Below are 16,142 nucleotides of genomic sequence, written 5' to 3'. Positions count from 1 at the left end.
CAAATTTTCTGTGTTGTTCTGGAATCCCAGCCCTAGAGCTTGTGTCTCCAGCTTTTCTAATGATATTGTAAGTACTTTATTCCATACTTTAAAAGATTTTCTGTTTAAAATAGTGAAATTGTTTATGTTACGTGAAGCTGAATCCAGTTTGAAAGAGGCAAAATGGAAGAAGCAGTATCATGTCTCTGCCACTAGCAAGCTGTGGTGGCTTTCTCGGGTATGTCTGACAATAACTGGGTCATATTATTATTTCAGAACTCTGTTTCTTCACTTATAAAATGGAAGGCAGTCCCGAGGCAGAACATGGAAATGGTAGCTAATTTATTTGGTCCACTAAGAGAAATTTCTCTCACTACTATCTTCCGGGATCACCACGGAGTACAATACTGTAGTTGTTCATTTTCAGGTGATATAGCAGAAGTATCTGTAAATCAAGTTCATTTTGTTTTCCTCAGTCCGTTGGTCACAAGGAGCTTCCCAGAAAGCTGCAGGTGTGGATTAGGTGGGAGAAGAATCAGCTTAACAATAACTCACAACACTCACATGCATGTTTATTGCAGCACTATTTACAATAGCAAAGACATGGAACCAACCCAAATGCCCATCAATGATAGACCGTATGAAGGAAATGTGGTACATATACACCATGGAATACTATGCAGCCATAAAAAGGAATGAGATCATGTCCTTTGCAGGAACATGGATGAAGCTGAAAACCATCATCCTCATCTAACTAATACAGGAACAGAAAACCAAATACCACATGTTCTTACTCGTAGTGGGAGTTGAACATTGAGAACACATGGACACAGAGAGGGGAACAACACACATCATGGCCTGTTGTGGGGTGAGGGGTGAGGGGAGGGAACTCACAGGAGGGGTCAATAGGTGCAGCAAACCATCATGGCACATGCATACCTATTTAACAAACCTGCACCACTACGCCCAGATAATTTTTGTATTTTTAGTAGAGACGGGGTTTGGCCATGTTGTCCAGGCTGGTCTCGAACTCCTGACCTCAGGTGATCCACCTGCCTCAGCCTCCCAAAGAGTCTTAAGTTTCTAATGGAGCTCAGTCACAGGCCAACAGCTGTTTCTCAAAAAAAAAAAAAAAATTATCTGGGAGGATGGCATATCTGTGCTTAAAATTCTGAGGTCTACCCAGTGATTCACCTACAGGGACTGAACAAAGGATTCATACATCGTCTGTATCTGCCACAGATACTTTGAGCCCCTTTAGATCTGCTGGGGTATACAGCCCAAGTGGTAAGGCAGATTGCATGGTACCTGGACCTGTTTCAGATTCTTCTCTTATTCGGTGCCCCACTCAAAACTGGCAACTTTTTGGATTACTTGGTCAATATATTCAAGTAGCAGACCCAAATGAGGCATATGTTACCTTCACATCTAAAGAACCCCATTAAGTATTGAGGGGTTAACTAAGAAATTTAGTCACATGGGGCAGCAATTTACCATTTACCTTAGGATGTGTATATTGACATGCCCCAGACCACTGATCCTTTACAAAGGTTACTGATGTGACTTTTTGGTGACAAAGAAAAGAATTTTGAGGTGATATGTTTTCATGCATATGTTTTATATATGTGTTAGAACAGTTACTACTTCCTGCTTTCCTGGTTTAATCAACATGATATCATCAATGAAATGGACCAGCATGATGTCTGGTAGAACAGAGAGGTGATCAAGATCCCTGTTGACTAGAATATGACATAAGGTGAGAAGGTTGATATAATAACCCTGAGTATATTGCTGGCTCTACCAGCTGAAAGCAAACTACTTTTCATAATCTCAATAATAGCTTAGAAAAGAAAAGAAAAAGAAAAAGAAATCCCAGATCAATAACTGCATACCAGGTGCCAAGGAATGTATTGTTTGGCTCAAGCAACAAAACTACATCTAGATCAATAGCTGTAGTTGGAGTCAGCATCTGATTAAATGTATGATAATTCATTCTGATTCTGCATTGTTTCTAAACCTATAAACAGATATGACTCCTAAAAAGTAAGTGAACAAGTGTGATTCATGAGACAGTAAAATAAATTCCAAAATAATTGTAAGGTTTTGCCAACTTATATCTATAGAGGGAGAACATGTATGGGCACTGATTCCAAGGTTATCAGATCAGAAGCATAATGTTGGAACATGAAGAATTTATGGATTAGAGTAGACCAGGCCAAGATTCTTGATCCAATGTATTTGAGACACTAAGAGTGGCTCTAATAGTTTGCTTTGTTAACTAAACCATCGACCTAAAGAAAGTATACATTAATGAACTTGAAATGCCAGAGGAAGGCATCTAAAGGTTTGGGGAGCTTGGGATGTAAAAGCGGTTTTACTATGTACAATCTTTTCACTTGGCCTCTATGTCCCCTAAGAAGTTCCAAAGATGCTTTCAACCCCAAAGCCAGAAATACATTTCTGAGGGAAATCCTACCATTCTTGAATAGTTGCATGGTGGCCATTCTCTGTGGGCAAGCATGACAGTGGAAACTGCTGCCATTTAATTGGGATCCCTGAATTCAGTCAGGATGGTGGTATCCTGGAGTGGCAGCTGCTGATTCAAGTCAGACTTCAAATCACTTCTGTTTCCACAGGTTAAATAAGACTTAAGTAGGCTGTCCATCTATTTTTGTTCTAGGGACACCATGATCAACTAACTAATTCCAGAGAACTCTGTGGATCAGAACATCTGTTTACTGCTTTGACTCTGCTGGCCATCACAATAATCATGCCCACCTTGTCCTCTAGACTGAAGAGAGAAAAAAACTCATTTAAAAACAATGGTGGTTGCCAGATGCTAGACAGGAGTAAGTTTAACAGTGACTTAGGCAAAATTTATAGGATAAAGTGTTAAACAAATAATTTAGAAAATAAATTAAAAAGTTGGAAAACAATAATTACTCAGAACTAACACAATTTCAGTAAAAGTAATCTATGCTAAAGTGGTCTCATTTGTGCATTCAATGAATTTACCCAATCAGGAAAATAGTTATATATTATATTATAGTATGAAGTTATTCATACATTTCATGTGAACAAACAGCATGATAGAAGAAACCTGGATTTTATTAATAACAGTACAGTGGCAAATAAAGAACAACTCCATTCTAATTTGCACTGATTAATCTATACATGAACTGCCAAGACAAGTGTTGAATATAATATTTTAAAAGAAGTGTTAACCAAACAGAATAGTCTACAAGCAAGAGACAAGCTCGATAAGGACTCTGGATAATGCATCATATTTAGAAATGATTGTGGTCACTGGAGTTTTGTCTCTAAATACAAAATAATGCAAAAATAAAACTACCACCCTTTAGGAGAGCACCTGCCTTTATTTGAAGTGTGAATATGTGAACTAGAAAATTAATTTATTTGGGATTCCTTCAAAGGAAGATCTAGCACCAAATCCATAAATTTCTAAGGAGAGAGGTTTGGGTGCAATGTCCAGAAAAACCTTCTACTTGCTGTTGCTCAGTGGTGGAATTAACTGCTTTAGAAAGCAAGGAGTTCTGGGCTCTTGGAATGCTCACACAGAAGCTGATTTTCCATCTGCTGTGCATGTTTTGGTTGAGGGCATTCCTGCTACCTCAACCAAAGGAGGCTAAACTACATGACCTTTAAGATCCTTTCTAATCTCAGATTCCATGAAGAGTGAGCAGAGAATATTAAAGAAAGGAAAAGGAATTTCTGAGATGCATGGGGTAAGCATTGTGGGCAGGACACGACAGACAAGTTGGTGGTTCAGAAAAGTTGATCTCAACGCATCCATAATATATCATGATCTGTCATATCTACCATAAAAACATAGGAGTTAATTAAACTGGGCTTGCAAATTCCATTTGGCTTCACTGAAAAGGGGACTGAGATGTTTACTAAGAATTTTTTAAAATTGAGTGTAAAATAGCGCACGAGATACGAGATCTAGGTTGAGAAGCAGTCTCATAACTTTATTCCTCATATTTCACATTGGCTGCAGGCCTGCAATGAAATATGGCTCTCTTTTTTTGGTTTTGGGCTTTGAGGCTAAAGAGAGAGTTTAGCAGAGGATATCATAATTCCTTTTCGTGGAAACAGAATTATCCTAAGCAGTTGCCAAAATCAGGTAGAATAAGGCAAGTATTGGTCAACTCTCACTAACTCCAAGGCCTCAAACAGAGTTTTTCCTTAGCTTCTGGGGAACTGGTATCTACAAGGAAATCAAGAGGCCTAGTCCCCTAACTGCTTTCGGAGCACGTTGTGGGAGGTGCAGACCAAAGGTGAGTTTACACATCAGTGACTAAAGTTTCCTGCCACTAAGCATAAGAAGTCACTCATGAGCAGCGTCCCTAAACCACAGCTACAGGATGTGGGCACAAGCCCTTGTATAATTGTTGGCCAAGAGCCAATGAGCATTCATCCCTGTGCAAATACCTTGGCTTTTTTATGTTGTTGTTAACCTTTGAAAACCACAGGCATTAGTCTCTCTCTTTCTTCCCCTTGGCACAAGTCATCTTCTTTTCTCCAACTTGGTCTCTTGTGTGTAAAGAATTTCTGAGGAGCTTTTAAGCCTAAATTTAATACTTTTGCCCTCCCCCTCTCCTGCCCCACAAAATGCCAGCAGAGGTGAAGCTGCCTTACAAAATATCTGCTGGCTCTGCCAGCTTCCGCAGCTTTGTTTGGGCTTTTTTTTTTTTTTTATCAGATAGGAAACCAGAGAGCTCTGTGAGTGTCCTTAGCCTTTAAGAAAATGATGGCAATTTCTGGAAATTCCTCCCAAACGACTGTGCTCTATTGTTTTCTCCCTTCAAAATTATCTCCACAACTACGATACATCAATTCAGATGGCAACTCTTTCCCAGGGAATACAGGTATTATATTAGAAAGAGCAGTGGGCTAGGGATAGAAATTGGAAGATGTAGTCTAATCTCAGTATTTCCAAAAGTTCACCATCTTCTTTTTGAGAAATATCTTTCTAGTTTCTAGGCCTTTGCTTCACGTTCTGTGAAATAAAAGCACTGAATTTACATGGTTTCTCTGTCTTCTTATCACCAGAACTCTATAAATTGGCTTCCTCAGGATGTTTCAACAAAGGCTCAATAAAAAATGGACCTCAAGGCAAATGATTCAAAACTAGCCAACTTATAAGTGAGCTTCTCTTTTCTGCCTTAGATGACCGTAAGATGACAAAAGGTCAGGCCTCCAAAGAGGCCAAATTGACCACCAAGGAGTGAGTCCTGGTGATTGTTTAAAACTCCTCCTGTTGTGTTAAAATATCTATCTCCTTTGAACTTTCTCACCCTCAGACCTGCCCGCGATATATCAGAAGACAGTGAGGCATTTGTCAATGGAGCTGTTCAAGCAGTTTCTGAAATAAAGCTTATCAGAGATTTTTCTAGTGGAAATTCCTGAATGAGATAAAGATCAAATAATGAAGACCTCCAACCATGACATTTTGGCTATGAAATGCTTTTTATTTTACTTAACATATCTTGTGCCTACTCCTGTTATCAATCAAATGCTTCTCCCATTGTTACAGACTGGCTCTCAGAACTAAGAAACATCTCCCTCCTGTCATCCTTTCTGAACTGTTTCCATTGATGATGGTGCACTGTGTCCTTTAGAAGGTCATTTGGGAACAGTCTGGCTTAGGTTACAAAGGGGACAAATGTGCAGAGAGAAGTCGATCGTCAGGCTGATCCTTAAATGGTAACTGAAAAGAATGTGTTGGACATTTCAGAGGCTTCTGCCAATAAATGCCACTATCTTGAGGCAAATGGGGATTTTCGGGCAGCAGTATTATAATAATTTGCCAATTATGCCTGCTTCAGAACCAGTGCCAAAACAATCCAACGACTTTTCATTCCACTACTGTTGACAGGACAGCTATGGATTTCAACATTTCCTTTTACAGTCTGAATAGAAGTTCCCTGCCTTGGGGATTATAACAATATTTGCCATCATGGGGGGAAGAAAAAGTGGGTGCTGTAAAGGCGGAAGAGAGGGAAATAAAAAAATATTAATGGAAGTAAACAAAGACAAAATAAAATGAGAGTTATTCAAGGTTTGGGGTTGAATGCCTGCATTAAATTGATGTTTATAAATATATCAGAGGACAAATCTTCTTTGAAAAGCAAGCTTTTCAACTTCACATAAAAGTCAAAAAAAAGTTGGCTGGAATTTTCTACTTAAATATAAACCAAGATGTGTCAATTTTGAGTCTTGGGAAAGGCAAAAAGCTTATTGTAGTAATGTCTATGTAGTCAACATTCAAAGCTTTTTTTTCTAAATAAATTTAGATAAAATAAGATTCTGAAATAAAAAAGAAAAGAAACTTGAGAGATGCAAACATATGAGATAATTTCCTGGGTTGTTGAAAATTAGATCTAAGTTGGGAAGGGACAAAGAGGAAATAAGAGGGAAAAGAGCAATGAGAATAGAGTGTTAGGACAGTGTTTTTGGAAACATGGTCTTCAAAACCGATCCATGGACATTCCATATGGAGCACCTCTGAGGCCTACAAAGAAAGATGCCTGTGGCATTCTCATCTTCATTCCAACCACAGTGATCCCACTTTTATCTGCTTTGTATATATTGCTTCTACAAAAGATTTCATTAGAGGAAAAAGGTCTGCTATTAAGAAAATATATTTGAACAAAAGATGGCAAAAGTAAATGAGCTAGAAACCAAATGTAGGATAGATTGAAACAGCCTTGGAGTAGGGATTCCATTTAACAGGCTGTGGTAATAATTTGTTGAGCAGAATTAAAAACCTGATCTAATAATACAGCTATAAGCATGGAAAGGAGGAATAGATGAACAATTTTGATAAAAGAATGAGCTTCCAGTTTGACATTTGGGCATCAGAATACAATGCAACCATATAGAGATGGGATCGTATATAGGATGTCATTGGCAAGGAATCTAGAGAAATCAGAATTGACGGACTTCAGGAATGGGTAACTGGGACCATATAAATACCACCGAGAAATCCAGGATTTTGATGATGCTCAATGTAAGAGGCCATTGGGACCCTGATATTTAGATGATTAGCAGACAGAAATGCAAAACTGAATCTTGGAATAAATATTGGGAATGGGAATATACATTTGGAAGTCATCCTTATAAAGTGGTAGCTAAAATACTAGAGAGAGTGAGACCCCAATGAGAGAATAAATCAGGATAAGAGGGCTGAAGACCAAGACCTCAAAAAAAAAAAAAAAAAAAAGCCTACATTTAGAGAGCTGAAGCAACAGGACCTAAAGAGTCTTCTTTCCTAAGTTGATGATCAGGCAGTCATTTGATAACAGTACTTGATAGGCTCAGCAGAATTTATTTTCTAGTTTTAAGAAAATTTGGTTATTCTGTATGAGGTCTAAAGTGTGTATCTATCAGTCCAATCAAGCTTTTAAATTTTTGGAAATACTAAATATTCAAAATCATAAAGTATTACTTAAAAATAATTGGTTCAGTCTAAAAATAGGGTGGGTCAAAATGAAATTTTCAAGTGGCATTATCTTTGGATGATATACTGATGGTACCAAAAAGACTCTCAAAAACCTATACTCCCACGGGCGAGGGAATAGCCAAGTTTGTTGCGGTTTCCAATGAATGACATCAGCCCTGTGTAGGTCTCAATCAAAATGGGTTCGGTTAACACCATCAGTTTCTTTCTGCTTCCAGATCCAGTTGAATTCTTGTGGGCATTCTGGATAGCTGGAACAAGCTTAGACATGAACCCAGACAACTGAAGAAGAAAAAAAGAAGGCACAAAGTTAGTTACTGTAGATTAAGTTGAGAGATACTCACCTCCCCAGCCAGTCTTCACAGAAGTTGACTCCTGTCCTGGGGCTGCAGTTATTCTCACTTCTTAAACAGAAATGGTTAAATGTATCGCTATTAAGTTAATACAGTTAATAACTGTGCTTAACTCTATGAAGACTAACTTTCCTCAGGCCCAATTTTACTTCTTAACGTCAGAAATAATATGTGATTTTTCAGTTTGTTTATCATCCATGTAAGTCTACCAAGTACCAGGTTAGTTTTAGCTGATTTAAGATTTTGTTAGTATACAAATAATTTGCGTCGGTATTAGTACTGTAAACTAACTCTCTTTGTCACTGATATATGAAAGGGCATCTGAAATTACCTAAGAAATATCAATGAAGCACCTACAACACGTTCCAGAGACATTTTAAGTTGAACAGACAGGCAAAAAAACTCACTGTCACGGCGCTCACACTCTCGTGATTGCAGACAAAAAATATTAATAAAAATTTGGAGGGTGATAAATTCTAGAAGGAAAATAGAATGTGGCAAAGGGATAAAAAGTAAGGAAAGTTAGAGTTACTTCACATACTGTATTCAGGGCAAGTCTTTCTGGGAAGGTAAAACTTCAACTGAGACCCACATAATGAAAACGAGCTAGCTATGGGAAGAAGAAATTCCAAGCAGAAAACACAGCACCTGCAAAAGCTGTAAGGGAGGCATGAGTTTAGCTTCTTCGAGGGACACAGAAAAGACCTGTTAGACAGAAGTCTAGGGATCAAAGGAAAGAGGTTGAAGCACTAGGGCATGAAGAGTCTTCAGGGCCACATTAAGGGCTTTGGATTGATGTGATTTTAAGAAGGAGTTCAATGTTGTATAATGTCATTTTGAAAATAACAATAATCCTAGCTACTGTGTGGAGTCAAAAATAGAATGCTGTTAGGGCTAAGAATGGAAGCAGGAAGGCAAGATGAGTTTGGAATTCACTTCAGGAGTTCAGACAAGATATGATAGTGGCTTGGACAGTGTAGCAGTGGAGACCATCAGAACTGGTTAAATTAGGGATTTCGGGGGCAGTGGGGTCGAGCCAAAGAATTTGTTGGTGTGACTAATTTAGGGATGAAGAGAAGAGAAGGATAAAAATGACACCCAGATTTTTGGCCTGATCAACTGGGTGATATTATTACTGAGTTGAGAAAGCCTAGGAGAGGTATAGATTGGAAATAGTAAGATACAGGGATGGAGGATTTTGTTGCAGACATGTGGTTTGAGTTATCTTACCAGGAATCCTCTTAGAGACTTTCAATAGGCAACTGGATGTAGAAACTGGGACCATGAAGAAAAATCAGATAAAAAGTCCATGTATGTAAATTTTTCATAGTAATCATCGCAGACCCAGAAGTCAAGAATGATATTCATAAAGTGAAGCTAATAGCCTAAATGCGATAGGTTATGGGACAGAGAGTAGGAATGAAATTCAGGAAATTCTTACTGGATAAGATACTAGGCATTGTGGGCAAAGTAGAGGGGATCTGGTAGGTAAACTGAGGATCTAAATGTTACAGGGATCTGCCCAGTACCAAATAACTAGTAAATGATTGAGCAAGGGCTTGGATTCAGGTTGTTCTCTGGGGGGTAGCGGCGGGGGTCACAAGGTGCTCAGTAGGGGAGATTTTGAGCCAGGATGAGCCAGGAAAAGGAATCTCACAAGGTAATGTCATCAGTTAAGGCAGGAACAGACCATTTTCACTTCTTTTGTGGTGGAATGTCATCAGTTAAGGTAGGAACTGGCCATCTGGATGTCTACGTGCAGGTCACAGGGGATACAATGGCTTAGCTTTGGCTCAGAGGCCTGACACAGGTCTCCTGACTTAACTCCTGAGGTCCTGTCTTTATAACATTGCTGTTATGAGCAGGATTATAAAATTCTAATTTTTAGAAAATTTAGTTTTAAAATTCTGATATTTAGGGAAGAATTCTTGTTCCTCACTTGCAAAATGGAGATGATATTACATTCATTAATTTTTAAACCATGTTCTTTAGAACACTAGATCTCCTCATAGATTGGGTGACTACATATAATTTATCATCCAGATCTAAATTCTTTTGAAAAGAAAGGAAGTGCTATTATGAATAATGTTGGGACAACAGGTACCTGAGGGTTTGAGGAGAGGATGTCAACAAAAAGTCAAAAGTCAAGCAGGTAACTTGTTTTAGTCTCTTCAATCACATCAGAGCTGCTCTATTTTTATCATCAGTTTTATATATTTGAGTTCCAAGTAAGATTTTATTTCCAAAAGGCTTCTTTTTAAATGAAAATCACTTGCCTAGGAAACTTTTGCTCTGGCAATCAATGATTTAATTCAAAAAGATCTATAGTGCCCACTCTCCAACACGTCTCTCAAAACCAGGCTTAAATCCTGTATCTTCCACAATGCCTTCCCACAGACTCAAGGGAAAAGTCAACCTTTTTTTTCCTCTTATGTTTTTCCTTTACCTATACCTTCACTCAAATACCTCATCTGGTTTTCTACGAAGTAGAGTCACAAATGTGGCTGTCTGTACAGCTAAAACAAAGTTTCTTCACCTTGGGACTATTGCTATTTTAGGCCAGACAATTTTTTGCTATGGGAGAGAATGTCTTCTGCATGTTAGGATGTTAATCAGCCTCCCTATCCTTCACCCCCCAGATACCAGACAGGCTTCCACCCCAGATGTGATAACCAGTAATATCTCACTGGGACACTGGGACATTGTTAAATGTCCCCCATGGGCAAAATCACCCTCTCTTGAAAACCACTGAGCTAAAGGAAGTATAGGATCAGGCCGAGCTGGTCTTAAGTTGGAACTATGGCACTCACATAGCTGTGTGACTTCAGGCAACTTATTCAACTTTGCTGAATTTTATAGTTCCTTTGCCATAAAATAAGAATATTAATAGCATCAAATTTATCAGGTAGTTGAAAAGATTAAGTGAAATAAAGGGTTTGTATATATACTGTGAATAGAGGTGTGCACACACATGCACTTGTGTGCTCATATATTATATAAAGGATTAGGAAAGTAGAATGAGATGAGCCTGAAATTTGGGGTTATATTGCAAAGGCCATAAAGGAAGCTTGTTGCCAGGAATCAATAAATAATAACTGCTTAATCATCACTGACATCATCCTCATCATCCTTATCAAACCATGATCTCTTAAAAATCAAAGTGTAATTCATCTCAACAATTCTATTGCAACACTCTGGATTATCAGGATCCCTTTTCATAGATCAGTAAATCTTGTCCAGTTGGATTATTGAATGCTTCCTCAGGCTTCATCATAAACTTCATTTCTTGAGAATCCTCTGTGGAACTCAAAATCAAAGTGCTAGAAAGTAAAAGTTGGCACTATTTCATACTCAGTGGATTTGGCATTTCATTGGAGTCAGATGGACTTCATTTCCAGTCATTTCTAGGATCCCCTTCAAAGCCAGGGGAGGGCATGGTTACAGAGAGACAAGCAGGGTGACAAGCAGTGCACTGAAGGAGAGGCAGACAAAAGGCCAAGTCCCCGAGCTGGCTCTTGAGCATTTCAAGCACCTGAACTAAATCTATGTGACAGGAACACTGTGTCATCTGATATGAATACCACCAGCCACATACTTTTCCCTAAAAGCTTTTATGCACCCACCTCTGGCTCTCTCTTTTATTTCAGTCCCAAATACAGAAGGTCAGATTTTAACAACTCCAGTTACACAGGGTTTGTGTGTTGGTTAGGATAAAGTATAGCAGTTATAGCAGTGTGCCTGGTGGGGGCAGGGGGAATGCGGTATTATTCTTGACTTTCCACCAATTATTTACCAGCTGAGTGCCTGGTCCACAGGTTTGCTTTAGGTGCTGCCTGCCAACAGTTCATCGCCTAGAGTCTCAGTTTTCCTTATTACAACCATCACTTGCTTCCTGTTTACACTGGGTAAAGAGACCAGGTTTCATGCCTGTAGGCCCACATTCCTCAGTTGAGCTGGTTTTCCGAGCCCACAGGCTACAGGTTTCAGCCTCCCTGTGTGTGGAAGGAAGTCTCCTGTCATAGAGGGCACACCCGTCCAATACCCAGTACTTGAAATCACTTGAGAAGTCACACTGCTGGACAGACTGTATATATCATCCTTGCACATTTTTTTCTGGAATTATCCTTACAGAGACCCTGTGACTATAAATTCAAGTGTGTAGAGAGAAATACGAAGAGGCAGCAGCTTCTTTTTTCTTACACAGGAGACTCATCGTAATTTCCATCCTCATCCTATCCCATCCCCCAACCCTCCTCTCTGAATACATGCACATATGTGCACACACACAAGTGCACTTTAAACTTAGCTAAACTGTATTAGTCTTTATCGGAGAACATTTTGTATATCTTTGTAATTTGCAGCTTTTAAACATGTTTCCTCTACTTAAAATGTCTTTTCCCACCTTCTTTGATGTTTAAATCACCCATACCTTGACTTTCATATCAAATGTCATCAGACTTGTAACTTTTGGACTTATCTGTTCCCACTTTTGGGCTCCTATAACACCCTGTGAATCCCCCTATTTACAATCTTAGCACTTTAAATTATAATTTGTGAAAGTCTTTCCTGCCTCCTCCTACTATGCCATAAGTATCTGTAGGGCAAAATCAGTTTTAGTCTTCTTGGTAATCCAGAATATTTCTCATCATGCGATAGTCACTGCCAGGTAGGTACTCAATGAATATTTGTTGAATTGATATAAAAGGCAAACAAAGGGCTAAGAATATAAAGTTAAATTTGATTGCTAAAACATTGGTTCATTTGCATGATCCCCTTGAAAAGATGGATAGAAATACAAGAAAAGAGTACAAAGGGTTGGTCTGTAGATCATTATGGTTACAGAGCACTCACAGTGCGTTCACTGCTATTCATCAGTTCTGGGTTCAGTACTAGTCCTTCCCAGGAGTACTCTCTGCATTACTCCAGGAACCCAGCAAAGCGATGGTTAAAAAAGAAAAGATAAGGCTACAAGTTACAAATACAAAGTAGATGAAACAATTGAGGATAATTGAGCCAGGTTGTGAGATATAATATTATACCATATCACATCAATTAATACAAATGTACACACAATCTCTCTCCTCTCTCACTCACTTTCTCTCTCTCTCTCTCTCTCTCTCTCTCTCATGCACACACACACACACAATTCTTTTAGGCTTATACCCATTTCCCTGAATATTAGGAAACTGGGTATGACATAGAACTATTACTACATGACCTCAGTCACTTAATCCCTCTGAATAAGTGTCCTCATTTTCTTTAAAGAGACAAAATCTTGCTCTATCATCCAGGTTGGAGTGCAGTGGTATAATCATAGTTCACTGCAGACTTGCACTGCAGACTCGAACTCCTGGGCTTAAGCAATCCTCCTGCCTCAGCCTTCCAAGTAGCTGGGATTATAGGTAACTGGAATGGGAACACAGGTACATGCCACCATGTCTCATTAATTTATTTTATTAAATTTTTTTAAAGACATGGTCTTACTATGTTGCCTAGGCTGGTCTTGAACTTCTGACCTCAAGCAATCCTCCCACCTTAGCCTCCTGAGTCACTGGGATTACTGGCATAGGCCACCACCACACATGGCTCAAGTGTTCTCATTTTTAAAACAAAGATGCCTATCCTTGTCTTACAGGGGTTTTATTAGTTGAATAACATGAAAATATTATTCAAACTGTAATCAATAGAAATAAAGTACAACTATGTAATAGTACACTAGATACTTTTTATGTCTCATAATATTAAAAGCAGTGCCAAAAAGCTACTATTTTATTTTATATTTTCACAATTGTTTTATATGAGTAACACAATAAATGTAGATGAAATAATTGAGGATAATAATTGAAATAATTGAGGACAAAGTATGTACATGAACAGATTGGAAACATTTGGTGAAGCAGGGAGATAAGCAAGACTGTCTGGGAAGGGGCCACTTGACCACCATATTTGCCAGATGTGGAAGTGGTATAGTGTTAGTGAGATGGGAATAGTATATTTTGACATAGCATTGTATAAACTTTACAGCAATTTAATCAATAAATGCTAACAGACTTAGACATAGAGTAAATTTGAATTTGAACGTGATTATGTCCATTAATGCTCTTTCTTTGGGTACCTTCCTGTACCACCAGCCCCATGACTACTCAGCTTTGGCCCAATGTTGTATAATCTCAAACCTATATCACCAGTGCAGCTTTCTCTACTAAGCTTCAGACCTAAATTTCTAACTGCCTGACAACCAACCTGACGCCAAGTTCTATAGAAATGCAACATGTTTCAAACTCAACATGTCATAAGCTGAGTCCCCAAACCTACTTTTTCCAGTTTTCTGCAATCAAATTAATGGAATCACCATCTACCCAATCCTGAAACCTTGTCATCTTTGACTTCTTCATTGTCTTCAATATCCTGTCAGTTACTTCTTGAATAACTCAAAATCTCCTCATCTTCTCTCCCTTCCTACTGCTCCTAACTTAGTTTAGGCTCTTATAACTGTTAGCTAAGCCATTATAACTATAGTGGGGACTACGTAACATTAAATTCCAGTTAAACCAAATTACTCTTTATCTAAGAACCTTCTGTATACTTTTACGTACCTCCTTTCCTTTTTGCTTGATCCAAACTTCAGTTTCAGTTAATTAGAACTCTTAAAAATATTTGCATTTTTATCTGCCTCCTCTGTTAAGCACCGCCTTCCCCAAAGGCAGGATCCTTGTCTCATTTCTGTTTGTATCCTCAACAACAGTCATAATACCTGCACTTTGTTGGTGTTAGAAAAATCTCTTGAATAAAGAGATTCTAGATACAGTAGAAGAAATGACACTGTATAAGTTTGAATATTTTCATGTATTTTAAAATAATAATTTGTTCCATTAGATTGTAAATAATTTGAAAGTTTTGATTGTATAACTCAGCTCTACGGTATTCCCTCCCCGTGAGACAACAGTTTTCTTAAACAGAATTAAATTGCTTCAGGTATTTGATTTAGTTATGCATTTTCCCCATATTCTACTTTTTAATTCATTCATCAGAGAGATGGAAAAACTAGTTTATTAAACTCTTTTAAAATCTCATGTTTTTGCCAAAATATTCACATAAAAAAATTCTAGATCCCCCAAATTATCTTTCCTCTTATTCATTCTTTTACATTAATATGACTGGGTCTTAATCAAAGCCAGTCTTGGAAAATGTCCTAAACAGAAATAATTTTGTGACATAAAAACCAACAACAAAAGAGAAACTAAGACACAAAAGCCTGGATCAATGGAAATCAGATGGAAATCATTTGTTTTCCTAGAGAGCTGGGACTTTGGGTGGCCTTTGAATAAGAAATGGCTTGGCAAATGAAAGTGCCAGACTATTGCTAAAGGAAAAAAAAAAGATTAAAAACTTTAGAATAATAATTTAAGGAGAAAAACCTTAAAGAAAATACACTTAACAGATCCACAAAGTAGTTTGATTGGTTAAAAGTCAATCAACCAACTAACTGTCTATCATGTTCATGTGTGTGTGCATGTGCGTCCCACCTGCTATTCTTACTTCCATCCAGCAAGAGCTACATGAACATCAATTTCCTATTCAGCCTTTGCTACTGGGAAGGCTGGGGCAAAACCCAATGCTCTAGTCTGCTAATTCCATTCATGGATATTTGGAAAATAATATTCCATACCCTCTTTGATATTTTACTTTTCATCTTTCTTTTTGCACTATTTGATTGTATTTATATATAGCAGAATAAGATAAAGCACAAACAGATGTTAGAATGTGACAGTGTTATTTATCTGCAGTTTATAGAACTTGTTCTTTAATTCCTCACGCTGAACTTCTTCCCGCAAAGGGCATTCAGGGAATAACCGTCTAATGTACCAGGTATGGGGAATAAGAGAAGACTTGGCCCAGGAAATGATGGATGTACCAACTAAGGCAGTTAGTATTTATTTTGATTTACAATAAAGTACAATTACTATTAATTCAAAAATACATATTATTTTAATGGTCGGAACCAGATGACCTTTAAAGCAGAAAAATGTCTTTGGGAAAATAGGTTATTAAGCTCTTTAACTTGGATTAACAGATGTTTTTAAAAAGAAACACAAAGTGTTCTGCATTGTTAATAATAATTTTTGAAACAGACTTTGAAGATTATGGAACAATGTATTAATGTGTTATGATTAATAAGAACTAGAAACAGAGAAGTCTGATATTGCATTTGAAGTTCGGGGCAAGAGCAGGATGAAAATTCCCACTCTAGCTCCCTGAAGCCCTCGATGAGTCTATTCTCATATTCTTGCCTTCAAGTAGGTGTTAGGTTGTTCTTATTGATT

General features: G+C 38.0%; 1 protein-coding gene across 1 annotated transcript in view; it reads right to left on the bottom strand.

Annotated features, from left to right (window-relative positions):
• Positions 1-7,313: 7,313 nt before the first annotated feature.
• The window catches only part of TPRG1 (tumor protein p63 regulated 1), a 143,298-nt gene continuing 134,469 nt past the window's right edge, over positions 7,314-16,142 (bottom strand). Inside the window, exon 6 of the mRNA XM_011961603.1 lies at positions 7,314-7,747. Coding sequence (XP_011816993.1) covers positions 7,553-7,747 — 195 coding nt within the window. The 3' untranslated portion in view covers positions 7,314-7,552. The remainder of the gene's footprint in view (positions 7,748-16,142) is intronic.

Source organism: Colobus angolensis, unplaced genomic scaffold (assembly GCF_000951035.1).
Source record: "Colobus angolensis palliatus isolate OR3802 unplaced genomic scaffold, Cang.pa_1.0 Scaffold56, whole genome shotgun sequence".
In the NCBI taxonomy this organism is placed as follows: Eukaryota; Metazoa; Chordata; class Mammalia; order Primates; family Cercopithecidae; genus Colobus; species Colobus angolensis.
Note: the sequence above shows the minus strand (reverse complement) of the source record. Positions and strands in the feature narration are given on the sequence as shown.